General features: G+C 48.9%; 3 protein-coding genes across 5 annotated transcripts in view; 2 read left to right on the top strand and 1 right to left on the bottom strand.

Moving 5' to 3' along the window:
• The window catches only part of LOC311614403 (zinc finger protein 416-like), a 108,763-nt gene extending 100,678 nt beyond the window's left edge, over nt 1–8,085 (top strand). For all 3 annotated transcript variants that reach the window (XM_084869230.1, XM_084869229.1, XM_084869231.1), the window contains exons 3-4: nt 5,067–5,190; nt 6,949–8,085. In XM_084869230.1, coding sequence (XP_084725356.1) covers nt 5,067–5,190; nt 6,949–8,030 — 1,206 coding nt within the window. In that variant the 3' untranslated portion in view covers nt 8,031–8,085. The remainder of the gene's footprint in view (nt 1–5,066; nt 5,191–6,948) is intronic.
• LOC311614387 (zinc finger protein 418-like) overlaps nt 1–27,222 on the bottom strand; it is a 122,437-nt gene that overhangs the window by 82,079 nt on the left and 13,136 nt on the right. The window lies entirely within an intron of this gene.
• LOC311614383 (uncharacterized protein) lies at nt 12,991–22,116 on the top strand. The gene is made up of 3 exons (XM_084869178.1): nt 12,991–13,279; nt 15,405–15,528; nt 19,672–22,116. The coding sequence occupies exons 1-3, from the start codon at nt 13,277–13,279 to the stop codon at nt 21,132–21,134; spliced, it is 1,590 nt and encodes a 529-aa protein (XP_084725304.1). The 5' UTR covers nt 12,991–13,276; the 3' UTR covers nt 21,135–22,116.

The following is a 27,222-nucleotide window of genomic DNA, read 5'->3' as shown; positions in this document are numbered from 1 at the left end:
TCTATCTCTCTATCCCTCTCTCTTCCTTTCTGTGAAAAATTAATAAAATATTTTTTTAAAAAAAGCCGAAACCGATTTGGCTCAGTGGATAAAGCATCAGCTTCTGGACTCAAGAGTCCCAGGTTCGATTCCGGTCAGGGGCATGTACCTTGGTTGCATGCACATCCCCGGTAGGGGGCTTGCAGGAGGCAGCTGATCGGTGTTTCTCTCTCATCGATGTTTCTAGCTCTCTATCTCTCTCCCTTTCTCTCTGTAAAAAAATCAATAAAATATATTTTTTTTAAAAGAAAGTGCTGGAGGAGTCAGGTGATACCCCTGGCCCCTGAAGAGCAGGTCAGTCCCTTGCCCATGTGTCAGCCAGACTGGTACCTCATAGAGGAAGGAGCCTGGGGCTGCTCAGAGCATCCCTCCTGGACCTCTGGGTCCTGGTCCCCTGTGTATCCATGGCTACACAGGAACACAGGGAGCAGGAGAGAGAGGTGGGCCCCGTTCTTCCCAGTGGGGGTCGGGGAGACATAGAGAGGGATGGGCCGAAGCCGGTGTGGCTCAGTGGATAGAGCGTCGGCCTGCGGACTGAAGGGTCCCGGGTTTGATTCCGATCAAGGGCATGTGCCTTGGTTGCGGGCACATCCCCGGTAGGGGGTGTGCAGGAGGCAGCTAATCGGTGTTTCTTTCTCATCGATGTTTTAGCTCTCTATCCCTCTCCCTTCCTCTCTGTAAAAAAAATCAATAAAATATATTTTTTTTTAAAAAAGGAGAGAGCTGAAACCGGTTTGTCTCAGTGGTAGGGCGTTGGTCTGCGGACTGAAAGGTCCCAGTTTCGATTCCGGTCAAGGGCATGTACCTTGGTTGCGGGCACATCCCCGGTAGAGGGTGTGCAAGAGGCAGCTGGTCGATGTTTCTCTCTCATCGACGTTTCTAGCTCTCTATCTCTCTCCCTTCCTCTCTGTAAAAAATCAATAAAATATATTTAAAAATAAAAATAAAACAAATGTAAAGAAATAAATTTTTTTTAAAAAAAAAAAAAAAAAAGGAGAGAGAGAGAGAGAGAGACATATGGGTTTTATCTTCCAGCCCTGATTTTTATTAACTCTATAATGAGGCAATTGACATTGAAATAATAATTATGTGAAGCATTGAATCCAGCAGCTGCACAGTAATAAACATTCAGTCACTCTTAGCTCCATAGCTTCCCGATGTGTACCGACTACAAACATGCAGACAGTATAGGAAATGCCAACTCGTTCTACTATGTAACCTTTCAAATTTTGTTTTTATTTTTATTATTATTTTTAATATATATTGATTTTTTTACAGAGAGGAAGGGAGAGGGATAGAGAGTTACAAACATCGATGAGAGAGAATCATCGATCAGCTGCCTCCTGCACGCCCCCTACTGGGGATGTGCCCGCAACCAAGGTCCATGCCTTTGACCGGGATCTTTCAAGTCCGCAGGCCAACGTTCTATCCACTGAGCCAAACCGGTTTCAGCTCAAATTCTGTTTTTAAACAAATAGAACAGGATTGTGTAGATTTCCTCATAGCCTGCTTTTCCTCTTAATAATATGATTTTTTTTTTTTTTTGTCATTGTTAAAAGTAAAAAATCTGATGGCTGGAGTGAGTGGGTCTGATGGTTGAGCGTAATCCCAGGCAGGGAGAGGTTACAAATTAGATTCCATGCGGGAGGCAACCACTGGTGTTTCTCTCTTTAACCTTTCCTTTCCCCTCTCCCTAAAAATCAAATAAAAAATTAAAAAGCATTGTCCATTTACATGTGTGGTCTTCAGGAATAATCAAAATAGTTATTTTCAGCCAAAACCAGTTTGGCTCACCGGACTGAAGGGTCCCAGGTTCGATTCCGGTCAAGGGCATGTACCTTGGTTGTGGGCACATCCCCAGTGGGGGGTGTGCAGGAGGCAGCTGATCTATGTTTCTCTCTCATCGATGTTTCTGACTCTATCCCTCTCCCTTTCTCTCTGTAAAAACTCAATAAAATATTTTTTTAAAAATGCTTTTCACTTCTGGGAGAATTCAGAGCTTCATGGCATGTGAAACAGTATCTCAAAACAAAAGATCAGTTGCAGCCAAAACCGGTGTGGCTCAGTGGATAGAGCACCCGCCTGCGTACTGAAGGGTCTAAAATTTGAATATATATATATATTTGATTATATATATATATATATATATATATATACATATACATATATATATTTGATTATATATATGATTATATATATATTTGATTATATATATCAAATTATATATATATAATTTTTTTTAAGAGAGTGAGAAGTGGTAACAATGGGAGAGGGGTCAGGTCTAGAGGGACTTGCCACAACTTGGGATTTGGTTCTCCAGGTGATGGGATCACTAGGGTAATTGGAGCAATGGAGTCAGGCGATCTGACCCAAGTCTCATTCAGTTCCCTGCATCTGCAGCATGATGAACAGTATGCCCGTGAGGGAGGTGGTAGGACGACTAGGAAAGAAGTTGCTATGGCCGAAACCAGTGTGGCTCAGTGGGTAGAGCATCGGCCTGCGGACTAAAGGGTCCCGGTTCGATTCCAGTCAAGGGCATGGACCTTGGCTGTGGGCACATCCCCAGTGGGGGCTGTGCAGGAGGCAGCTGATGGATATTTCTAACTCTCTATCCTTCTCCCTTACTCTGTAAAAAGTCAATGTCATATATATATATATATATATATATATATATATATATATATATTTTTTTTTTTTTTTTTTTTTTTAAGGTAGTGGAAAATTTATGAGGGGAGTTCTAGATCACCTTTTTGTGTTTTTTGTGATGTTTGTTTTTAATTGGATGCTAAATAGTATTTCAAAGATGATGAAACTGGGGTTGGTACATATTTACTTCTGTAAACTCTTTTTTTTATTTTTAATATGTTTTATTAATTTTTTTACAGAGAGGAAGAGAGAGGGATAGAGAGTTAGAAATATCCATCAGCTGTCTCTTGCACACACCCCCACTGGGGATGTGTCCTAAACCAAGGTACGTGCCCTTGACTGGAATCGAACCTGGGATCTTTCAGTTTGTAGGCCGATGGCACTCTATCCACTGAGCCAAGCTGGTTTTGACAACTCTAAACTCTTATGATGACTTTTTGGTGACCATTGGCATGGCCTAGGGAGTTGCAGTCAGTTTGGTGGAATTACTTAGTGGTCCTCGGTGAGACTCACTGAGCATGGGTTAGAGGGACATAGGCGATGGGACCTGAGTGATGAAGGCTGTGACTGTGGAACGGACATCAAGTGCAGCACCTGTGGAGGGGGCTCTGGGTATCTGAGATCTGATGTGGTTCTTTTTTTTCTTTTTTTTTTTTATGGATTTTTTTTACAGAGAGGAAGGAAGAGGGATAGAGAGTTAGAAACATCGCTGAGAGAGAAACATCGATCAGCTGCCTCCTGCACACCCCCCACCGGGGATGTGCCTGCAATCAAGGCACATGCCCTTGACTGGGAATCGAACCAGGGACCTTTCAGTCCGCAGGCCGATGGCGCTCTATCCACTGAGCCACACCGGTTACAGCGGATGTGGTTCTCGATAGTTGAGGTTGAAGTAAAATGCCATCAGGGAGGGAGGCCTCTATGCGTGTGGGCTACCACAGTTGAGGAAGTACGTCGTCCATTTTGAATTTGCCGGGCATTCATTCTGCCATTCGGGCCAGGACATGCTGAGAAACGAGTAGGAGGTCAAGGAGGTGACTAGGGATGATAGGGTAGTGCGAGTGCAGGTGTGAGGGAGGTGTGGGAGAAAGACTGATGGAGAGGGCATGTCCATTCGTGGCCACGGGGCCCTGACATTGGTTTGAGAGGGAATGAAATGTGAATTCAGCTGAAAACGGTGTGGCTCAGTGGATAGAGCGTCGGCCTGCGGACTGGAAGGTCCCAGGTTCGATTTCCGGTCAAGAGCATGTACCTTGGTTGTGGGCACATCCCCAGGTGGTGGTGTGCAGGAGGCAGCTGATGGATGTTTCTAACTTTCTATTCCTCTCCCTCTTCTCTGTAAAAAAATCAATAAAATAAAGTAGATTTTTAAAAAAGAGTGAATGAAATGTGAATTCAAGTGTTGGTGGTGGCCGGATGACATAATAGGCGGAATTTTAGTGTCATTGCCTGAAAATAGGGGTTTGTCATGCTACATGCAATATCCAGAGCTTAGGTGTCACGTATGTGCACACCTGTTAGTTGTTGTTGAGGGCGAATACACTGATCATTAGGAACCGGTTTGGCTCAGTGGATAGGGCGTTGGCTTGTGGACTGAAGGGTTCCAGGTTCGATTCCAGTCAAGGGCATTTACCTTGGTTGCGGGTACATCCCCGGTAGGGGGTGTGCAGGAGGCAGCTGATCAATAATTCTCTCTCATCAATGTTTCTAACTCTCTATCCCTCTCTCTTCCTCTCTGTAAAAAAAATCAATAAAAAAATATATACTGTATATATGTTGTATATTTAAAATGTATACGATAGCATACATCAGTGTCACCTGGGTCTCCACTGATATGGGGAAGGCAGAGTGTAGGAGAGTAATACATTACAGGGTGGTCAGTTAGAATTTTGGAAAAGAAGGTAATTAGGAAAACACCCAACCTCATTACAGTATATTTATGTTATCTTTTTAAAAAATATATATTTTATTAATTTTTTACAGAGAGGAAGGGAGAGAGATAGAGAGTTAGAAACATCGATGAGAGAGAATCATCAGATCAGCTGCCTCTTGCACACCCCTCACTGGGGATGTGCCCGCAACCAAGGTACATGCCCTTGACCAGAATCGAACCTGGGACCTTTCAGTCTGCAGGCCGATGCTCTATCCACTGAGCCACACCGGTTTTGGCTGTTTATCAGCTTTTATTGTTGTGGGAAGACAAAGCATCTGTAGGAATATAAGGAGAGAGTTGCTTTGATGGGACAGAGGCCTGATACCTCCTCTGATGAAGGCAGTGAAGGAGAGATGTGGAGGGATGTAGATGGAGGGTGGGGAGTGTGACAAACATAAAATAATTGGAGAGATGCTGATCATGGGCTGTACTATCTCCATTCTGACAGGATGTGAACTTTGAGGAGGTGGCCATTGGCTTCTCTCAGGAGGAGTGGGGGCTCCTGGATGAGGCTCAGAGACGTCTGTACTGCGATGCGATGCTGGAAGCGTTTGCACTTGTGTCCTCTGTCGGTAAGACCTTCACGTTCTCTTACCGTCCTGAGGTGACGGCCTCTCTTCCTTTGTTCTCCAGACGTAACGTTCTCTCTCCCACAGCTAAGGCAGGGGCTCTGCTAATGTATCCCAAATTCTTGTAAAATGTGCTGTGGGTGTAAGAGCTGAGCTGAGTGGAGATCCGTGAGCCATGGACTCACCAAACACCCCTAACACCCACAGCCTCAGCATAGGATGTGTGTAGAAGTCCCGAGTCTTGCAGACAGTTTAATGGGAGCCACTTTATTTTTTAAAAATATATTTTATTGATGTTTTACAGAGAGGAAGGGAGAGAGCTAGAAATGTCGACAAGAGAGAAACATCAACCAGTTGCCTCTTGCACAACCCCTACCGGGGATGTGCCCGCAACCAATGTACATGCCCTTGACCGGAATCGAACCTGGGACCTTTCAGTTTGCAGACCAATGCTCTACCACTGAGCCAAACTGGCTTCGACTATTTTTATTGATTTTTTTACAGAGAGGAAGGGAGAGGGATAGAGAGTTAGAAACATCGATGAGAGAGAATCATCGATCAGCTGCCTCCTGCCCACCCCCTGCTGGGGATGTGCCCACAACCAAGGTACATGCCCTTGACCAGAATCGAACCCGGGACCCTTCAGTTAGCAGGCCAACGCTCTATCCACTGAGCAACACCGGTTTTGGCTCTTTATTGTTTTTGATCTTCAGCAGCCCAGCACTTCCTAGCAGCATCTTGTAAATCCTTCTTGCAAAGCTTCTATTTTCAGCCAGTTGCATAAAGCCAAAGTAACACATGCAACACACTTTTTTTTTGAGAGAGAAAAAGAGAGAGAATATTTTTAATACATAGATCTGACATACACCCTATCTAATAAAAGAGTAATATGCAAGTTGACTGTCACTCCAAGACACAAGATGGCTGCCCCCATGTGGTCAAAGGTGGCTGCTCCCATGTGACACAAGATGGCCGCCACAGATGGCCAACAGGGGAGGGCAGTTGTGGGCAGTTAGGGGTGACCAGGCCAGCAAAGGAGGGCAGTTGGGGAGATCCAGGCCTACAGGAGAGGACAGTTGAAGGGGACCAGGCCTGCAGGGGAGGGCAGTTGAAGGGGACCAGGCCTGCAGGGGAGAGCAGTTGGGGGGACCAGGCCTGCAGGGGAGAGCAGTTGGGGGGACCAGGCCTGCAGGGGAGGGCAGTTGGAGGGGTCAGGCATGCAGGGGAGAGCAGTTGGGGGGACCAGGCCTGCAGGGGAGAGCAGTTGGGGGGACCAGGCCTGCAGGGGAGGGCAGTTGGAGGGGTCAGGCATGCAGGGGAGAGCAGTTGGGGGGACCAGGCCTGCAGGGGAGGACAGTTGGAGGGGTCAGGCCTGCAGGGGAGGGCAGTTGGAGGGGCCAGGCCTGCAGGGGAGGGCTGTTAGGGGGACCAGCAGGGAGGGTAGTTAGGGGTGACTGGACCAGCAGAGAAGGGCAGTTGGAGGAGACCAGGCCAGCAGGGGAGGGCAGTTTGGGTCAGGGGAGGGCACCAGGCTTGCAGGGGAGGGCAGTTCTGGGTGATCAGACTAATAGGGAGGGCAGTTGGGGGAGACCAAGTCAGTCGGGGAGGGCAGTTGTGCGGGGGGAGGCCTGCAGGGGAGGGAAGTTAGGGGTGACCAGGCCAGCAGGGGAGAGCATGCAACACACTTTTTTCATGGAACTTATCCCCGTTACCACCGTCAACATTCATCTCCTCACCATTTTTTTTTTTTTCCATCTTCAGGTTGTTGGCATAAAACAGAACAGGAGGACGCCTGTTCTGATGAGACTGTTTCTGTACAAACGGACTCAACAGTCATGGCTTCTCAGACAGCTCCGCCAGCCCAGAGGACCCATCCCTGTCCGCGGTGTTTCTCAGTTTTGAAAGCCATTCTGCACCTGACGGAGTCGCAGGCAGCACACCTCGAGCAGAAAGCCTCCTTCGGTGACACCTGTGTGAGAGACTTCTGTTCCGATGCAAACCATCACCAGCAACAGAGGGAGGTCTGTGGAGAGAAGCCCTGGAAAGAACATATGGACGGGGCCTCCTTTGTGACCAGGTGTACCTTCTCCATACCAGGGGAGCCTTCAACCTCTAGGGAGGCTGGGAAAGACTGGCCAGCCAGCTCAGGACTCTTGCAACCCCAGGCATCTCTTAACCCTGAGGAGCCTCACAGGGGCAGTGAGATGTCACAGGAATTTCTCAGTGGAAAAAGTCATCACCCATGGAGCAAACACGTGAATGCCGCGAGCCACAGGCATAAGTTCGTTCAGTATCAGGACGCCTGCTCTGGGGAGGTGAGATACGAGTGTAACAAATGTGGGAAAGTGTTCAGGTGTATCGTCAACATCCATCAGCCTAGGGGAGGCCACCCTGGAGAAAAGTCCTACGAGTGCAGTAACTGTGGCAAGTCATTCAGCAAAAGCTACAACCTCATCGAGCACCAGAAGATCCACACTGGAGAGAAGCCTTACGAGTGCGACGAATGTGGGAAATCATTCAGGTACAACAGCCACCTCCTGAACCACAAGAGAGTCCACACGGGGGAGAAGCCGTACAAGTGCAGCGACTGCGGGAAGGCCTTCAGCCACAACTCCAACCTCATCAAACACCACAGAGTGCACACCGGAGAAAAGCCATACGAGTGCAGTGACTGTGGGAAGTTCTTCACGCAAAGCACTAACCTCAGTCAGCACCACAGAGTCCACACCGGAGAAAAGCCATACGAGTGCAGTGACTGTGGGAAGTCCTTCAGCCAGAGCTCTAACCTCAGTCAACACCACAGAGTTCACACTGGAGAGAGGCTGTATCAGTGTAGTGATTGAGGGAACTCCTTCCGGTCAAAGCTCTGACCTCATTCAACACCGGAGAAAAAACATTTTGAGTATAGTGGATGGGGAAAATCTTTTACTTTTTATTTTTTTTAAAATATATTTTATTGATTTTTTTTACAGAGAGGAAGGGAGAGGGAGAGAGAGCTAGAAATATTGATGAGAGAGAGACATCGACCAGCTGCCTCCTGCACACCCTCTACTGGGGATGAGCCCTCAAACAAGGTACATTGGCCCTTGACCAAAATCGAACCTTGGACCCTTGAGTCCACAGGCCAACGCTCTACCCACTGAGCCAAACCGGTTTCGGCGGGAAATCTTTTAGGTACAATAATCACTTCCTTAAACACAAAAGAGTAAAACACTGGAGAAAAATCTTCTGAGTCTCGTGTATGTGGGAAATATTTTACCCACAAACATAGTCTGGTCACATACTTGAGAGTTCACACCAGAGAAAAAGCCTTAAATGTCCAGAGAATATTTTATCGTTCTCACTCAGAATGGCAGCACGGAAGGAGATACGTAGAGACCCATTTACCAAATATAAACCCTTTTTGTCAAAACATACGCTCTGTTAGATTCCTCATCAGCTTCAGGTACAAGGGAGGCTTAAAGGATCTGCATTAGCCAGCCTGCCCAGACCGAATACTTGATGGATGTCACTGAGAGTCATGGTGGCCGAGACAATTTTACCTCTGCCACCTGAAGAAGGTGCATTGGTCGCATCCCCTGCGTGCTCAGGGGAAGTATACTCTGTTCTCACTTGTGCTTGAGGAAATTGTGATTATTACGACCTCTTAGCAGCATCTTCATTCCTTTATCTCTGGCTAGGGAATGCCCCTGCCCCACAGTTCATCCAGAGCACCTGTCCGCAACTAAGAAGTGCTACTTCTTGCTGAGAATGGTGTGGCTCAGTGGATAGAGCATCAGCCTGTGGACTGAAGGGTCCCGGGTTCAATTGCAGTCAAGGGCATGTATCTTGGTTGAAGGTACATCCCCAGTGGGGGGGGGGGGGGAGGGGGGTGTGCAGGAGGCAGCTGATGGATGTTTCTAACTCTCTATCTCTCTCCCTTCCTCTCTGTAAAAAAAATCAATAAGATATATTTTTTTTAAAAAGAAAAGAAGCTGAAGCCGGTTTGGCTCAGTGGATAGAGCGTCAGACTGCGGACTGAAGGGTCCCAGGTTCGATTCCAGTCAAGGGCATGTACCTTGGTTGCGGGCACATCCCCGGTGAGGGGTGTGCAAGAGGCAGCTAGTCGATGTTTCTCTCTCATCGACGTTTCTAGTTTTCTATCTCTCTCCCTTCCTCTCTGTAAAAAAATCAATAAAAATATTAAGAGAAAAGAAAAGAAAAAGAAGTGCTACTTCTGACAGGGACATTGTGGACCTCACATCAGCTGTGATGAGTAATTTCAGGTTCTAAGTCACCAGCCCCACAAACGGCTTGCTGTCCTCTGCTCCTGTTTATGTTTTTGTAAAAGTGTGTTGTTGTTGTTGTTTTTATTTTCTTTTGTACCTTGAATTCATTGTTTCTATTCACCGCCTGGGATGATTGGAAAGGGAAGTTATGATCTATCAAGCATGGAGAGGCAAATGGATATGGTGTGGTCCCAAACTGGTGCTTTGGAAGGTTTTTTAATTTGACGTTTGGTGTCTCCATGATGGGTGAGGTCAGTGGTCATCCTGAAGAGATTTCAGGATGTTGTGCTTGTACAGACAATAAGAATTATGATCTCTGTTCACAGTATCCTATATAATAAAAGGCAAATATGCAAATCATCCCCTTGGGCGTTGGCTGACTGGGAGTTCAACGGCTCGCTATGATGTGCACTGACCACCAGGGGGCGGTGTGGGACGGAGAAAGACAGCCAGGGGAAAGAAGGAAGGCCCTGGCCAGCAGTCTGAAGGCCCCCATCGGCCCTGATCACCAGCAAGGGCTAGGGATCCTACCCATGCACAAATTTTGTGCACCGGGACTCTAGTGTATTACCTATGTTTCAGCAATGTTTGGAGAACTACTCTAACCATGCTCCAAAGAGGCCATGTGACATGATATATGAAATTCCATAGGCTGTTGTCATATGTTTTTTTAAAAATATATTTTATTGATTTTTTACAGAGAGGAAGAGAGAGGGGTAGAGAGTTAGAAACATCGATGCGAGAGAATCAGCCATCAGCTGCCTCTTGCACCCCCCCCACTGGGGATGTACTCGCAACCAGGGTACATGCCCTTGACCGGAATCAAACCTGGGACCTTTCAGTCTGCAGACCGACGCTCTATCCACTGAGCCACACCAGTTTCAGCATGTCATATGTTTTAATACTCTGAGGTGGAATTAGTATTGGGACAGAAACACTGTTTTCATGGACATGGGAGAAACTGTGCTTCAATGAGATGAAAATTGCCTCTTCTGGACATAAATCTAAAATTATTCTAGGGCCCATGGCTTGTATGATCACTTCAGACATTCTGGGTACCTCCATACCTATTTCCTGAAGCTGAAGCCACCAGCAGACAAAAGTATTATAAAAGTGATGTGGATTTCCTTGGCGCCTCTAGGTTGTTCACCTCAAGGTTGATGCTCAACAGGCAAGAACTGAAAGATAGAGGAAGGATCATCCTGTCATCAATCCCAGGATGTGTCTTTTGCAACCAGTCAGCACTCCTATGGGTTCTGGTGGCAATAGTCTACACTGCTTGCCAATATATATTTTTAAATATATTTTATTAGTTTCTTAGAGAGAGGAAGGGAGAGGGAGAGAGTTAGAAACATCTATGAGAGAGAAACATCAATCAGCTGCCTCCTGCACACCCCCCACTGGGGATGTGCCCACAACCAAGGTACATGCCCTTGACTGGAATCGAACCTGGGACCTTTCAGACCTCAGGCCGATGCTCTATCCACTGAGCCAAACTGGTTTCGGCCAAACAGCCCTTTACTAATGTGTACTATTTGGTGAGCTTTGAAGGACATATAAATCAGTGAAACCATCACACAGGAAACTATGCCCAGAGTTCAGGGTCCATCAACTCACTTGAGGAGCATGTCTCAGCTTCAGCAGGCACAGCCAGGAAAGAGTGCAGGGGGTGGGCAGTGCAGGCAGTAGACCAGTCTGGGTGCAGCAGAGGGAATGCTTACCCAGGAAGGAAAGATCAGGGACACTTTCTCTCTCTCTCTGGATTGATAAATATCTAGAACCTCCTTTAGTGGCTAAACTTGAAGACACTTGTAACCCATCTGGCTCATACCCCTGCAGCCCCACCTGCTGGGCAGAGAGGGAATCAGCCTCTGAAGAGACAGCTGCTCAGCCCCTCTAGGCAGGGCAATGGCTGGAGCATTTCATTGCAGTGGGCTAGGTTGGCCCTGCCTGGGTCAGAGTTTTCTTGGAGCACATGCTGACTCCCAGGTCAAGACCGCCCAGGAATTCCTGCAGCAGCGCATGCTCCATTTCCCATCAATGGAGTTTCATCCTGCTTGCCTGCCTGCCTGATTGCCCCTAAACTTTCTGCCTGCCTGGTTGCCCCAACTGCTCACCTGCCTGCCTGATCACCCCTAACTGCCTTTGCCTGCCTGCCTGATTGCCCCTAACCGTTCTGCCTGCCTGGTTGCCCCAACTGTTCACCTGCCTGCCTGATCACCCCTAACTGCCACTGTCTGCCTGCCTCATTGCCCCTCATATTATACTTTTATGATTATAGATAGTTGCCTTGTCCCAAGTTGTCACAGAGATAGAAAAGTTTTAATTTTTACTCTTTTTAATTTTTTAATTAAATATATTTTATTAATTTTTTTACAGAGAGGAAGAGAGAGGGATAGATAGTTAGAAACATCGATGACAGAGAATCAGCGATCAGCTGCCTCTTGCATACCCCCCACTGGGGATGTGCCCGCAACCAAGGTTCATGCCCTTGACCGGAATCGAACCTGGGACCTTTCAGTCCACAGGCCGACGCTCTATCCACTGAGCCACTGAGCCAAACCGGTTTCGGCTAATTTTTATTCTTGATTATGGCAACTAAGTAACATAGCTGGCCACCAAAAAGATGACTTACCAAAGGGTGTATATCAAACGGTGCTGTTATGTCCTCTTCTGTAAAAAAAAAAAGTGCATGTCGTACATTATTATCTTCCTGGGTACAGGAAACAGTGAAGTTTCTGTCTGTCTCTGCAACCATAGGAGCGAATTGTGTGAGGCCCCAGACCAGTCTGGTTTGGTGCTCTCAGAATAATTGAGCTTTTTTCCCCCCTTTACTCCATTGGCAGAGACTTCCTAGAAGTGGCAGAATATATTCCTTTTGCAGCTCCCAGCTCCCTCCTTCTAGGGAAATGTACCTGTGGCAGCTTTTCCGCTTCCCTATTCTATGGAAATATACCTTCTGCTGTTCTGCAGCCCTGTGCTTCCTCCCTGGCCCCCTTAATTTCCAAAATTTCTAAAATCCCCTAAACCAGTCCTAGTTTACCCCTAAAATTCCTGTTCCAGCCAAAACTGGTGTGGCTCAGTGGATAGAGCGTAGGCCTGCAGACTGAAGGGTTCCAGGTTCGATTCAGGTCAAGGGCATGTACTTTGGTTGCAGGCACATCCCAAATAGGGGGTGTGCAGGAGGCAGCTGATCGATGTTTCTCTTTCATCAATGTTTCTGACTCTCTATCCCTCTCTCTTCCTCTCTGTAAAAAATCAATAAATAAAATAAACAAATATATATATATATATATATATATATATATATATATATATATATATATATATATATATATATATATATTTATTTATTTATTTTATTTATTTTTTTTAAATTCCTGTTTCACTACTACTAAGTATGTTGTAAAGCAGCCCAATTCTGGGTCAAACAATCTCAAATACATAGAGAAAACTACATTACCCAGAAGGCACTGCGCTCATGTGGGCGGAGCTAACGGGCATTTCAGTGCCTGCTCATCCGGTGAAGGCGGGACTTCCGCCTTCCTCCTAGCAGTGGTCATTTTAGCATTTCTAGGTCTTTGTCCACAGAGTCCCAGGCTTCAGGGCGCCGGTCGGGAGCAGGAGGAGGCCCGGGGGACCGCTGCCTGCGGGGCGGGGCGTGTCTGAGGCGCCGGGAGCCCCCACAGCCCGTGGAGATCGGCGTCTCCGCGCCTCCCGGCTCCTCTCCGCTCCCAGCGTCCCCGCAGCCTGACCCCCCGGGGCCCTCCCGCCTGCGGAGCGGCCTCCCCGGTCCCGCCGCCCCGGGCCCCGCGCTCAGGATGGTGAGTCCCTCCTGGGGGCGCGGGGGTGACGGGGAGGAGGGTGGAGGGCGGCAGAGCCACCGTGTGAGGAGGCGATGGTGGGACTGAGCGGGGAGGATCGGGAACCCGGGCCTGTTTGGGGTGCAAAGTGAGGTGCCCAGAGCGGGACGGTCCCGATTTTTAACAATTTGTCCCGCGCGGCGTTTTAAAAAAATTGCAAAAGAGCCCTAGCCGGTTTGGCTCAGAGGATGGAGCGTCAGCCTGCAGACTCAAGGGTCCTGGGTTCGATTCCGGTCAAGGGCACAGGCCTGGGTTGTGTGGGCTCCATCCCCAGTGTGGGGCGTGCAGGGAGCAGCCGATCAATGATTCGCTCTCAGCATCGATGTTTCTCTCTCCCTCTCCCTCTCTCTTTCTCTCTGAAATCAATAAAAATGTATTTAAAAAAAAAAAAAAAAAAGTCCAAAAGATTTCAAAGATTCTTTCCAAAAATTGGGACCTTTTTTTAAACGCCGCGGGACAAATTGTTAGAAATCGGGATGTCTGGTCACCTTAATCTAAAGGCAACACAGACATGCGGTGTGGGTTTTGCAGAAAACTGGGGACGTGGGTGTTAGGGTCCATGGAGGAGCACACGGGGCCCAAAAGGGTGGAGAATTATGAATTAATGGCTCGGAGACGGCCCTGTGAGGGACTGGGGAGGCGGAGGCCGGTGCTGAGGCCGCACAGCGCCCCCTGTCCGCTGTGGCTGCTCTTCTGGGCCTGGAGCGGACATGCCGCTGAGGCCCCGGTGTGACCTGCGGGGCGGAGAGGATCGGGGCCTCCGCTGCGGGCCTGGTTACTGGCCAGGAGAGCGGAGGTTCCCCTGGGGGCGAGGTTCTTGTTCCCCAGGTTTGCCCCTCGCTGGCATCCAGAGCTTTCTTGTGGGGCCTGAGACAGGATTCCCAAAGGGGATGGAGCAGTGGTTAGGCCCCCCCTGTGCCAGGTCCAGCCTCTGCTGTGATGCCCAGAGGGTCATGAGGAGAGAGGTCATGGGAACTGCCCTTTTGTGTCGGACGTGGTGGGTTACAGGGACAAGTAAAGACTGATGATTGGGCCGAAACCGGTGTGGCTCAGTGGATAGAGCATCGGCCTGCAGACTGAAGGGTCCCAGGTTCGATTCTGGTCAAGGGCGTGGGCCTTGGTTGCGGGCACATCCCCAGTGGGGGGTGTGCAAGAGGCAGCTGATGGATGATTCTCATCGATGTTTCTGGCTCTCTATCCCTCTCTCTTCCTCTCTGTAAAAAATCAATAAAATATTAAAAAGAATGGTGAGTTAGAATTTTGGAAAAGAAGGTGATTAGGGGGAAAAAATGGCCTCCTTATGGCCTATCTGTGTTGTCTCTGAAGATGGGACTCTGGGAAATAGGTGTGTGAGAGGACCATGTTTCCAAGAACCATGTGACAGGCAGTGCAAAGGGATAGAGTGAGCATCCTGGGAGTGAGTTCCAGAGGGTGGCCTGTGATGCCACGCCTTTCTGAGTCCTGGAGGGACCATCTGGGGCACTGTGTTGGGAACGCCAGGTGACACCGGTGTCACGTGACTCACGCTTCCTTTATGGCCAGCATCTCTTCCTCCGCTATTTTGTGGACATCATCTGTATTGACCATGGGCAGTGTGGCCTCTGTGTGAGGCCCAGAGATCACTTATCTTCTCTCCGCTCCTCAGCCTTTATTTATTTATTTTTAAATATATTTTATTGATTTTTTTTTTTTTACAGAGAGGAAGGGAGAGGGATAGAGAGTTAGTAGAAACATCGATGAGTTAGAATCATCGATCAGCTGCCTCTTGCACATCCCCTACCGGGATGTGCCCGCAAGCAAGATACATGCCCTTGACCAGAATGGAACCTGGGACCTTCCAGTCCGCAGGCTGACGCTCTATCCACTGAGGCAAACTGGTTTCGGCTCCTCAGCCTTCATTGTGGTGGGAAGACACACTCTCAGGGGAGGCCTGGAATACAAGGAGAGAGTTGCTTTGATGGGACAGAGGCCTGATACCTCCTCTGATGAAGGCAGTGGAGGGATGTTGTGGAGGATGGGGAGTGTGACAAACATAAAATAATTGGAGAGATGCTGATCATGGGCTGTACTATCTCCATTATGACAGGATGTGAACTTTGAGGAGGTGGCCATTGGCTTCTCTCAGGAGGAGTGGGGGCTCCTGGATGAGGCTCAGAGACGTCTGTACTGCGATGCGATGCTGGAAGCGTTTGCACTTGTGTCCTCTGTCGGTAAGACCTTCACGTTCTCACACTGTCCTGAGGTGACGGCCTCTCTTCCTTTGCTCTCCAGACGTAACGTTCTCTCTCCCACAGCCAAGCCAGGGGCTCTGGCCGAAGCCAGTTTGGCTCAGTGGTCAGAGCGTCAGCCTGTGGACTGAAGGGTCCCGGGTTCGATTCCGGTCAAGGGCATGTGCCTTGGTTGCGGGCACATCCCCAGTGGGGGGGGTGTGCAAGAGGCAGCTGATGGATGTTTCTCTCTCATCGATGTTTCTGATTCTTTATCCCTCTCCCTTCCTCTCTGTAAAAAATCAATAAAATATATATATTTTTTAATAAATAAAATAAACAAACCAGGGGCTCTGCCAGTTTTACCCACTTTCTTGCCGTGTGTGCTGTGGGTGTAAGTGCTGAGCTGTGTGGAGACCCGTGAGCCATGGACTCACCGGACACCCCTCGCCCCCACAGCCTCAGAGAGCACAGGACGTGTTGGGAAGCCATGGGTCTTGTTAGACGGCTTAATAGAACCCAGCCTAGCTTCCTCTTCCCGGAGGGTGGCTGTGTCCAGGCGCGTGGCGTTCACTCCGGCACCCTTCCTCCAGCTGAAGGTCATTGTGCCTTCCTCTTCCGGGTTGTGGTCTTTACTTGCACGAACCGTGCGCAGTTCTCGCGAGACTCTCCTTGGACCAAGAGGTCTGCCTTCCGCCCACTCACCAGTCCCCAGTCCCACTCCACTGCTGCCGCCACCCAGCCAGGCTCCCTGTGGTTCCCCATTGGCCATCCAGCAACGGGAGCCTGCAGACTGGCGGGAGGGACCGAGAGGTGGTCCAGGCACCTCCTAGGGCCTGGTTGTTCTGGTCGTGACACCTGGACTTTTTATTTATATAGGATACATGAAAGAAGATGTAACCAACATTCTTTTAAAAAATTCTTTATTGTTTAAAATATTACATAAAATATTCCATGTGTCCCCTTTCACCCCCCCATTGACCTCTCTCTGGCCACCCCCTCCACCCAGCATATGCCTTCAACCCCTAGTGTCTATGTCCATTGGTTATTCTTTTTTTTTTCCTTTTTTTAAAATATATTTTATTGATTTTCCACAGAGAGGAAGAGAGAAGGAGAGAGAGCTAGAAACGTCGATGAGAGAGAAGCATCGACCAGCTGCCTCCTGCACACCCGCTACCGGGGAGGTGCCCACAACCAAGGTACATGCCCTTGACCGGAATCAAACCTTTCAGTCCGCAGACCGACTGTACTGCGTCTGTACTGCGATGTGATGCTCTATCCACTGAGCCAAACTGGTTTCAGCATCCATTGGTTATTCTTAAATACCAGCATACAAATCCTTTGGTTGATTGCTTACTTCCCCTACCCCTTACCCCTGCCTTCCCTCTGAGGTTTGAAGTTCTGTTCTACGTTTCTCTGTGTCTGTGTCTATTTTTGTTCATCAATTTATGTTTTTCATTATATTCCACAAATGATTCAGATCATGTGATATTTATCTTTCTCCAGCTGGTTTATTTCGCTTTGCATAATGCTCTCCATGTCCATCCATGCTGTTGTAAATGGTAATAGTTCATATATATATATATATATATATATATATATATATATGGCAGCATAGTATTTAATTTTGTAGATATACCACAGTTTTTTAATCCACTCATCTACTAATGGGCCCTTAGGCTGTTTCCAAATCTTAGCTATTGTAGATTGTGCTGCTATGAACATAGGAGTGCATATGTCCTCTCTGATTGGTGTTTCTTATTTCTTGAATATATATTGATATATTCATAGAAGTGGGATCACTGGGTCAAATGGGAGATCCATTTTAAACTTTTTGAGGAAGCTCCATACTGTTCTCCACAGCAGCTGCACCAGTCTGCATTCCCACCAGCAGTGCACAAGGGCTCCTTTTTCCCCTGCATCCTCTCCAGCACTTGTCATCTGTCGATTTGTTGAAGATAGCCAATCTGACAGGTGTGAGATGGTATCTCATTGTTATTTTGATTTGCACCTATTGGATGATTAGCGACTTTGAGCACGTTTTCATATCTCTTTGCCTTCTGTATGTACACTTTCAAAAAGTGTCTATTTTAAGTCCTTTGCCCATTTTTGATTGGATTGTTTATCTTCCTTTTGTTAAGTTGTATGAGTTCCCTGTAAAAATTGGAGATTAAACACTTTATGGGAAACAACATTGGCAAATATATTCTCCCATGCGGTGGGATTTCTTATTGTTTTTTTATGGTTTCTTTTGCTGTGCAGAAGTTTTTTATTTTCATGTAGCCCCCATTTGTTTATTTTCTCCTTAGTTTCCATTGCCCTAGGAGCTGTGCCAGTAAAGATATTGCAATGACATATGTCTCATATTTTGCTACGTATGGATTCTTCTAAGATTTTTATGGTTTCCAATCTTACGTTTAAGCCCTTTATCCACTTTGAAGAATATGCCCATTTCTTCTCAGTTGACCAGTTGTTGGATTAGAGTTGTCCTAGTGTGTTCTTTTTGTGTGTGTGTGTTTAACAATCCTTTATATTTCGGTGGGGTCTGTTGTAATTTCACCTCTTTCATTTCTGATTTATTTTTAATCAGGGTCCACTCTATTTGCTTCTTGGTGAATCTGGCAAGAGGTTCATCCCTCTTGTTTATCCTTTCAAAGAACCAGCTCTTGGTTTTATTGATCGATTGTATTTTTTGTTGTTGTTTCCTATCTCATTTATTTCTGCTTTGATCTTTATTATTTCCTTCCTTTTGTTCACCCTGGGCTTTTCTTGTTGCTCTCTTTCTAATTCTTTAAGTTTTAGAGTTAGATAATTTATTACCAGTTTTTTGGGGGTTTTTTTTTGGTTTTTTTTTTTAGCTAGGCCTGTAATGCTATGAACTTCCCTGTCAGGGCTGCTTTCACTGTGTCCCGTAGATTTTGGATTGTTGTGTTTTCTTTTTTGTTTTCTTTTTTTTAAGATAATGTGTTTTGTTTTGTTTTGTTTTTAAATGTTTTATTGATTTTTTTACAGAGAGGAAGGGAGAGAGAGTTAGAAACATCGATGAGAGAGAAACATCGATCAGCTGCCTCTTGCACACCCCCTACTGGGGATATGCCCGCAACCAAGGCACATGCCCCTGACCGGAATCGAACCCGGGACCCTTCAGTCCCCAAGCCGACGCTCTATCCATTGAGCCAAACGGGTTTCGGCAGGATGGTTGTGTTTTCATTGTCATTTATTTCCAGGATGTTTTTAATTTCTCCTTTGATTTCTTTGGTAACCCAGCCATTGTTTAATAACATGTTATATTGCCTCTAAGTGTTTGAATATGTCATTGTTTTTACTGTAGTTTATTTCTAATTTTATGCCATTATAATCTGAGAAGATGATTGATATGCTATCAGTACTCTTGAATTTGAAGAGACTTTGCCTGTGTCTCACTATGTGGTCTGTCTTTGAAGATGTCCCGTGTGCACTTGAAAAGAATGTATTTTCTGTAGATTTGGAGTGAAATGTTTTGAAGGAAAGCTGGAGTCCTGGTGTTTGTGCGTTTGCAGCTGAGATATCAGGTCTTTGGATGGACTGACTATAGGGTTGCAGGTGGTGTTTGAGGCCAGTCTGAGTGGTAGGGATGGGCTCCTAGTCTCAGCAGCTGTCCTCATCAAGAGCCAGAATTGGCCACCCAGGAGTGCATGCATCTAGGGGAGCCAAGACTTCTGGCTCCAGAGACTTCTGGAGGATCTAACTTCCCCTCACTTACACACACATACACCTATCCACACACTTCCCTTTCGCTCCCTCACAGTCATCCTGCTAGCCACCATCTTCATTCCCTTAGTAACCAACATTCTGCACTGTTTACCCATGTCACCAGCACACAAGCCCTGCTGAATTCTGTTAGCAAAAGAATGAATCTGTGATACCTCTTCTGTTCCATGTGGCACTTGTCATGCCTGTATTACATTTCATTTGAGGTCCTCCTTGTTTTTGAACTTCAGCAGCCCAGAACCTCCTCATAGTTTCATCTTGTAAAATCCTTCCTGCAAATCTTTTCTTTTCATCCAGTTGCATGAAGCCAAGCTAATATGAGCAACACATTTTTGTAATGGAACTTCCCTGTCACCGCCGTCAACATTTACTCCCTCACCCTTTTTCTGTTTTCAGGTTGTTGGCATAAAACCGAAGAGGAGGAGGAGGAGTGTCCTGATGAGACTGTTACTGTACAAGTGGAGTCAGAATTCATGGCTTCTCAGACAGCCCCACCAGCCCAGAGGACCCATGTCTGTCCACGGTGTTTCTCAGTGTTCAAAGATATTCTGCACCTGACGGAGTCACAAGCAGCACACATTGAGCAGAAAGCCTCCTTCAGTGACACATGTGTGAGAGACTTCTGTTCCAATGCAAACCATCACCAGCAACAGAGGGATACCAGTGGAGAGAAGCCCTGGAAAGAAGCTATGGACATGGACTTGTCAGGGGTGCCTTTAATCACTAGGGAGGCTGGGAAAGGCTGGCCAGCCAGCTCAGGACTGTTGCAGCCCCAGGCATCTCTTAACCCCGAGGAGCCTCACAGTGGCAACGAGGTTTCACAGAAATCTCACAGCATAAAAAGTCATCCCCAATGGAGCAACTATGAAAATGCTGCAAGCCACAGACATAAATATGTTCAACACCAGGCTGCCTTCTCCGGTGACGTGAAATACGAGTGTCACAAATGTGGGAAGGTTTTCAGGGGTATCCTTAACCTTACTGAACACCAGCGGGTTCACCCTGGAGAACCATCTTTTGGGTTCAGTGAGTGTGGGAAATCCCTTGGGTGCAGCAATGACGTCTTTAATCAGAAGAGAGTTGACCGTGGAGAAAAGCCATACCAATGTGGTGATTGTGGGAAGTCCTTCAGTCAGAACTCCAACCTCATCCAGCACCACAGGGTTCACACTGGAGAAAAGCCCTATGCGTGCGGTGACTGCGGGAAGGCCTTCAGCCAGAACTGCACCCTCGTCAAACACCACAGAGTCCACACCGGGGAGAAGCCCTACGCCTGCAGTGATTGTGGGAAGTCCTTCAGTCTGGTCTCCACCCTCATCAAACACCACCGAGTTCACACCGGGGAAAAGCCCTACGAGTGCAGCCACTGTGGGAAGTCCTTCCGGCAGGTCTTTGCTCTCACCGAGCACCAGAGAGTCCACCTGGGGGAGAAGCCATACCAGTGCCGCGAATGCGGGAAGTCCTTCAGCCACAGCTCCAACCTCCTCAAGCACCGCCGAGTTCACACCGGGGAAAAGCCGTACGAGTGCGGCGATTGTGGGAAGTCCTTCAGCCAGAGCTCTGCCCTCCTCAAGCACCACAGGGTCCACACGGGAGAAAAGCCATACGCGTGCAGTCGTTGCGGGAAGTCCTTCATGCAGTTCTGTAGCCTCACCGAGCACCAGAGAGTCCACACCGGAGAAAAGCCATACCAGTGTAGTGACTGTGGGAAGTCCTTCAGCCAAAGCTCTAACCTCATTCAGCACCACAGAGTCCACACCGGCGAAAAACCCTTTGCCTGTAGTTTATGTAAGAAATATTTTAGCCAGAAACACAGCCTGATTAGGCACCTGAGAATTCACACTGGAGAAAAGCCTTAAATTTCCAGATCGTATTTTTTAATCTTTCTCCACTCAGAATGGCAACACTGAAGGAGATATTTTGGGTGTCCCCATTTACTGAATATAAACTCCTTTTGTAGAAAGATATACAGGCAGTCCTCGAGTTACGTCACACTCGACATAGGTTGTTTTGTGGTTACATCACCATCTCCCATTTACAGTATTTATACAAAAAGTTTCATTATTTTGACATATGTACATATGTGCTTTATGTTTTCTATTATTTATTTACCACAAGTAAATGTCACGAATTGTTATTTTTCTTTAAATTTTTATATTTTTTTTTTTACTATTTTATTTCATTACTGCTGGATGTGTGCTCCATGTGAGTGATGTAAGTGGGTTCCAACTTATGGCAAAAATCGCATTATGGGCCCTAGCCGTCTTGGCTCGGCGGATAGAGCGTCAGCCTGTGGACTGAAGGGTCCCAGGTTTGATTCCAGCCAAGGGCACATGCCTGGGTTGCGTGCTCGATCCCCAGTGGGGGGCGTGCAGGAGGCAGCCAGTCAATGATTCTCTCTCATCATTGATGTTTCTATCTCTCTCTCTCTCCTCTCTTTCCCTCTGAAATCAATAAAAATATATATATTTTTAAATCGCAATATGTTGAACAGATCTCCAATGTAACTCAAGTACCTACTGTACTCTGCTAGTTTCTCATAAGCTTCCGGTACAACTGAGACTTGAAGGATCTACATTTGTCAACCTGCCCAGACCTAATACCCCATTTATGTCCCTGTGTTTATTTGTGGCTGAAACAATTTCACTTCTACTACATGAAAAATGTGCATTGTTCATAACACCTGTGTGCTTAGGGGAAATGAATTTTGTGTTCTCACTTGAGCTGGGGGAAATTATGATTATTCCGAGCTCTTAACAGGACCTTCGTTGCTTTATCTTTGGCTAGGGATTGGAACTGACCCAGGTTTCATCCTGAGCACATGTCCTTAGCTCTATCCATTGAGCTAAACCGGTCTCGGCCAATAAAATATATTTTAAAAAAATAAAAAAGATAAACACACAGAGAGCTGGTGTGTGGGCTGCAATGGCTCGGGCCCTGTATTGTCCAGGGGGTAGAGGTGACGCTGGTCACCTTTAAACGTGGACAGACGTGGACAGACAGCGGTGGTGCCGCCAGAGGGCGGGGTGGGCGGTGGAGGTGGGAGGTGCGGGGGCTGGGGCGTCTGTCCCAGCGCCAACAGCAGCAGGAACAACGTGGGTGATCCCGTTTCCCTGCCTAGAATGCCGAGGACAGAGCCACCTGCTTAACCATGAACGTCTACGCTGTTCCAGGAAAACGGAATGGACAGAGAGAGAGCCGGAGGCACAGGAGTGAGAGGGGGCAGTGAGGAGGGAAGACATACAGCGAGTGAGACACGTCAGTTCCAGGAAAAAGGACACAAACTCAGACCCCCTCACCCCACACCCCAGGAACCACACCAAATGCAGAGACGGGCCATCTCCTTGGGAGACAGATGCCAGGCGGATGGGACCCAGAGTCAGAGGAAGGTGAAGAAGAGGGATGGGGAGGATTGGGGGGGGGGGGGGGGAGGGGAGGAGAGGGAGAGCGGGAGGCACTGCCCGGGCTTCCCCAGCTTCTGCAGGACATGGCACCTCCCGCCCCCTGGGCACCCGCCCCGGGCTCACCAGCTCCAGGAGGCTGTTGTTGGTGAGGATGAGTCTGGGAGGCAGGGCAGGGCCTGGTCCAGCGCCTCACAGATGCGGCTGCAACACAGCAGAAGCCGAGTCAGAGATGGGGAAGCCGAGGACAGTGTGACCCTGTCCTGCTCGGAGGAGTTCACACTCCAAGAGGCCAGAACCCGGGAGGCTGCTCTCCCGAACCCGAGCGGCAGAGGCAGAGACAGACAGACCCTGGTCTGAGGCCCCGGGGCGGGCGAGAGCGGCGTGGTGCTGGGACCCACTTCCTGGAGGCTGTCGGGGGCTCTTCCTGCTCCCACGCTAAGGACATGAAGAAAAGGAGGAACTCCAGGTGGCCGGTGTTGCTCAGTGGTTGAGCATCGACCTATGAACCAGGAGGTCAGGGTTCGATGCCAGGGCAGGGCTCATGCCCTGGCTATAGGCTCCATCCCCAGTAGGGAGCATGCAGGAGGCAGCTGATCGATGCTTCTCTCTCATCGATGTTTCTAGCTCTCTATCCCTCTCTCTTCCTCTCTGTAAAAAAATCAAAAGTATATTAAAAAAATAAAATGTTTTTGTTTTGTTTTGTTTTTTAATAAAATAAAAAAGGTTCACGCAGGATGGGGAGTCTCTCTGGGAACAATTCCTCCGGGTTCCCCCTGACTTGTCTCACTCGGGGGTGATGATGGACTGGGCGCCGGAAGGGAAGACGGGAGCCCAGCCCAGGTTCAAGTGCACCCCAAGCCCACGCTACAGACTGGAGAGACGGTGGCCATCGCTCTGGGCCGGGGCCGGAAGAGCGGACATCAGCCTTGAACGGAATCTTTCTCTAAGGTATTTCTTAATGTCAGCCCTAGCTGGTGTGGCTCAGTGGCTAGAGCGTCGGCCTGCAGACTGGATGGCCCTGGGTTCGATTCATGAACCTCAGTTGCAGGCTCAGTCCCCGTTGTGGGAAGCAACCAGTCGCTGTGTCTCTCTGGCACATCCAGGTTTCTCTCCGTCTGTCTCTCCCTCTCCCTTCCACTCTCCCTAAGAATTAATGGAAAAATATCCTCAGGTGTGGATTAACAAAACAAAAACAAAAACAACAAAAAACAAAAAGGGGAGCGGGGGGAGAAAACAACTTAATTTAATAAAAATAAAAGTCCTCGGGCCTTGGCTACCTGTGCATCACCGTGTTCATCTTATCCTCCCCACCCCCACCCCACAATGAGACAAGTCGGGGAACCTGGAGGAATTGTTGGCGGAGAGACTCACCATCCTGCGTGAGCCTTTAACCTGTTAAACTTAAAAAAGTTTAGCTGAAACCGGTTTGGCTCAGTGGATAGAGCGTTGGACTGCGGTCTGAAGGGTCCCGGGTTCGATTCCGGTCAAGGGCATGGACCTTGGTTGCGGGCACATCCCCAGTGGGGGGTGTGCAGGAGGCAGCTGGTCGATGTTTCTCTCTCATCGATATTTCTAGCTCTCTATCTCTCTCTTCCTCTCTATAAAAAACCAATAAAATATATATATATAAAAAAACAACTTAAAAAGATTCAAACAAACGCAATTCCAGAGATGTCCACAAGGCGGCGCGCTCAGTGGTCAGAGCGCCCGCCCATGCAGGAAGGGTCAGGGGTTCGATCCTGTGCTGTGGTCACAACTGACTGATGTCTCTCATTAAAGTTTCTCTCTCTCCTCCCCCTCCCACCTCCCTTCTCTTAAGAGAAGAAAAGCACCAGCACGTGCCCTGTCCCCACTCTGCCGCCATCGCTCCAACGTGTTTCCTGAGAACCAGCCGCTCGCTCGGCGCTGGGGTCACAGCCCTCGAGTCCAGGCTCCGCGCCCGAGCGGATCAGACTGAGACCCGGTCCCGCGAGACTGAACCGGACACGGGGGCCCGCGGCGCCCGGGGCCCCCGCCACACCTCCCGGCGTGCCCCGCGCCGGCGGCAAACGACGTACTTTCTGGCGACACGGAACCGCTTCTGCCACACTTCCCGACTAACCCTGCGCTCGCCGCTGGACACATCTCCCGAAATACCTTGGGACTCTCCGACACACTTCCGGCTGGGCCTAGCCGCACCTCCCAGTACGCAACGCGGCGACGTTGACGCGCCTCCCTGCACGCTGCCGCCGACACACTTCCGGGAAGGCCCCGCTAGACGCGCTTCCCAGCGTGCACCGCGCTCATCCCCCCAACTACATGTCCCAGCGTGCCCCGCACCGGCAAACGACACACTTCCCAGCGTGCCGCTGGAACCGCTTCCGACACACTTCCCAACGAGCCCTGCGCTCACCGATAGACACATCTCCCGAAATGCCCCGGGACGCTTTCTGACACACTTCCGGCAGGGCCTAGCCGCACCTCCCAGCACGCAACGCGGCGACGCTGACTCGCTCCCCGGCATGCTCGGTGCGCGACACAACTCCCGGCATGCCTCCACGCTGCCCCGACACACTTCCGGGAAGGCCCGGAGGTGTCCGCCTGACGCGCTTCCCAGCTTGCACCGCGCTCACCCCCCAACTACACATCCCAGCGTGCCCCGCGCCAGCAAACGACACACTTCCCTGCGTGCCAGAACCGCTTCTGCCACGCTTCCCAACGAGCCCTGCGCTCATCGATAGACACATCTCCCGAAATGCCCCGGGACGCTTTTCTGACGCGCTTCCCAGCTTGCACCGCGCTCATCCCCCAACTACACATCCCAGCGTGCCTCGCGCTCGCCAGCAGGCAGCATTAATGGATTGGGCCCAAATACTATTCATGCGCACCCCTGTTCGACGTCTCGGCAGATCAGTGGAAGGGCCAGGCTCCCGATCTCTCGCGGTTCGGAGGTCCTGGGGGCCTTGGCTCCGCCCTCGGTTCTGGTTGCGTTCCGGGGGCGTCTATGGAGCCCCGAGGGTCCCCGATTCCAGACATTCGTACCCGCCGCTTCAGCAAAGTGTTAAAGCGCTGGAGTCTGTGACAGGTTCCAGGAGGGGGACCGGGAGAGGCGAAGACTCCATGCAAAGGGCGCCTCTCACGGGAAGGAGGTGTCAGCGGGGTCTCTGGCAGCCTGCCGAGGGCGTTCCTGGGACAACGGGCCACATTGCAATCCCATCAGAGCACTGGACGGCAGAGAAGCATCTGCGTGAACTTCCTGACTCTGATAGTTGGCAGGAGGAGGCCCTGGTTTATAGGAAATTTCCCCCTGAAGTATTTGGGAAATAAAAATTAAAATATATATTTTTGGGGGGTCTCTGTGCTAGTGTATTTTCCGTAGTTTTGCTTCTGGGCTGGCCTAAAAAAAGTTTAAACAGACGCAATTCCAGAGATGTCCACAAGGCGGCAACAACACTAGTTTTACTTGCCATTCCCCTTGTTGGGTTTTTGTAAAAGGTTTTAAGTTCGTTTTTTATTTTTTTATTTATTTTTTAAAACATATTTTATTGATTTTGTACAGAGAGGAAGGGAGAGAGATAGAGAGCTAGAAACGTCGATGAGAGAGAAACATCGACCTCCTGCTCACCCCCTACCGGGGATGTGCCCACAACCAATGTACATGCCCTTGACTGGAATCGAACCCGGGACCTTTCAGTCTGCAGACCGACGCTCTACCGCTGAGCCAAACCGGTTTCGGCTTAAGTTCGTTTTTTTAAAAAACAAAAAATTTTTTTAATATATGGGGCAGAGAGAAACACCAATAATGAGAGAGGATCATGGGTCAGCTGCCTCCTGCACCTTCACACCGGGGATGGAGCCCCCAACCAGGAATCGGACCCCTGACCTCCTGTTTCATAGGTCAAAGCTCAACCACTGAGCCATACCGGCTGGGCAGCACCCACGTGTAATTGCTGTGCCTGGGACAGAAACAGAGTCTCCTCGGTGCCATGGGTTTAATCACCCCTATAGAGGGGCCACCCCAGATCCCACCCCAGCACATACTGCCGCTGCTCGGGGTTCAGGCTGAAACCGTGGAAGAGCCAGGCTCCCCATCTCTTGGGGTTCGGAGGGCCTGGGCACCTTGGCTACGTCCCCGGTTCTGGTTACTTTCCTGGGGCATCCCTGAAGCTTGGAGGGTCCGTGATTCTAAGCACTTGTATTCGCTGGATAAATAAAGTGTTAAAGCACTCAAGTCTTTAAGAGGCTCAAGGAGCCTTAGCCCGTTTGGCCTGTGGACTGAAGGGTCCCGGGTTCGATTCCGGTCAAGGGCATGGACCTTGGTTGCGGGCACATCCCTAGTGGGGGGCGTGCAGGAGGCAGCTGATAGATGTTTCTAACTATCTCTTTCCTTTCCTCTCTGTAAAAAAAAAATAATAATAAAATAAAATAAATAAATAAAAAATAAAAAATAAAAAAAATAAAAACCCAAAAGGTTCAAGAAAGAAGACTGGAGAGAAATGAAGACTCAATGCAAAGGGCACCTCTCTCGGGAAGGGGGTGTCGGCAGGGTCTCAGGCCGCCTGCT

This window comes from Pipistrellus hanaki, assembly GCF_964339955.1.
Source record: "Pipistrellus hanaki genome assembly, chromosome: 21".
NCBI lineage: Eukaryota > Metazoa > Chordata > Mammalia > Chiroptera > Vespertilionidae > Pipistrellus > Pipistrellus hanaki.
This window is presented reverse-complemented; position numbering and strand designations above follow the sequence as displayed.

Excerpts from the sequence above, each read along its gene's own strand:
- LOC311614383 (XM_084869178.1), top strand. Across the intron at positions 15,529-19,671 it reads TGCACTTGTGTCCTCTGTCG|GTTGTTGGCATAAAACCGAA; the intron begins GTAAGACCTTCA and ends TTCTGTTTTCAG.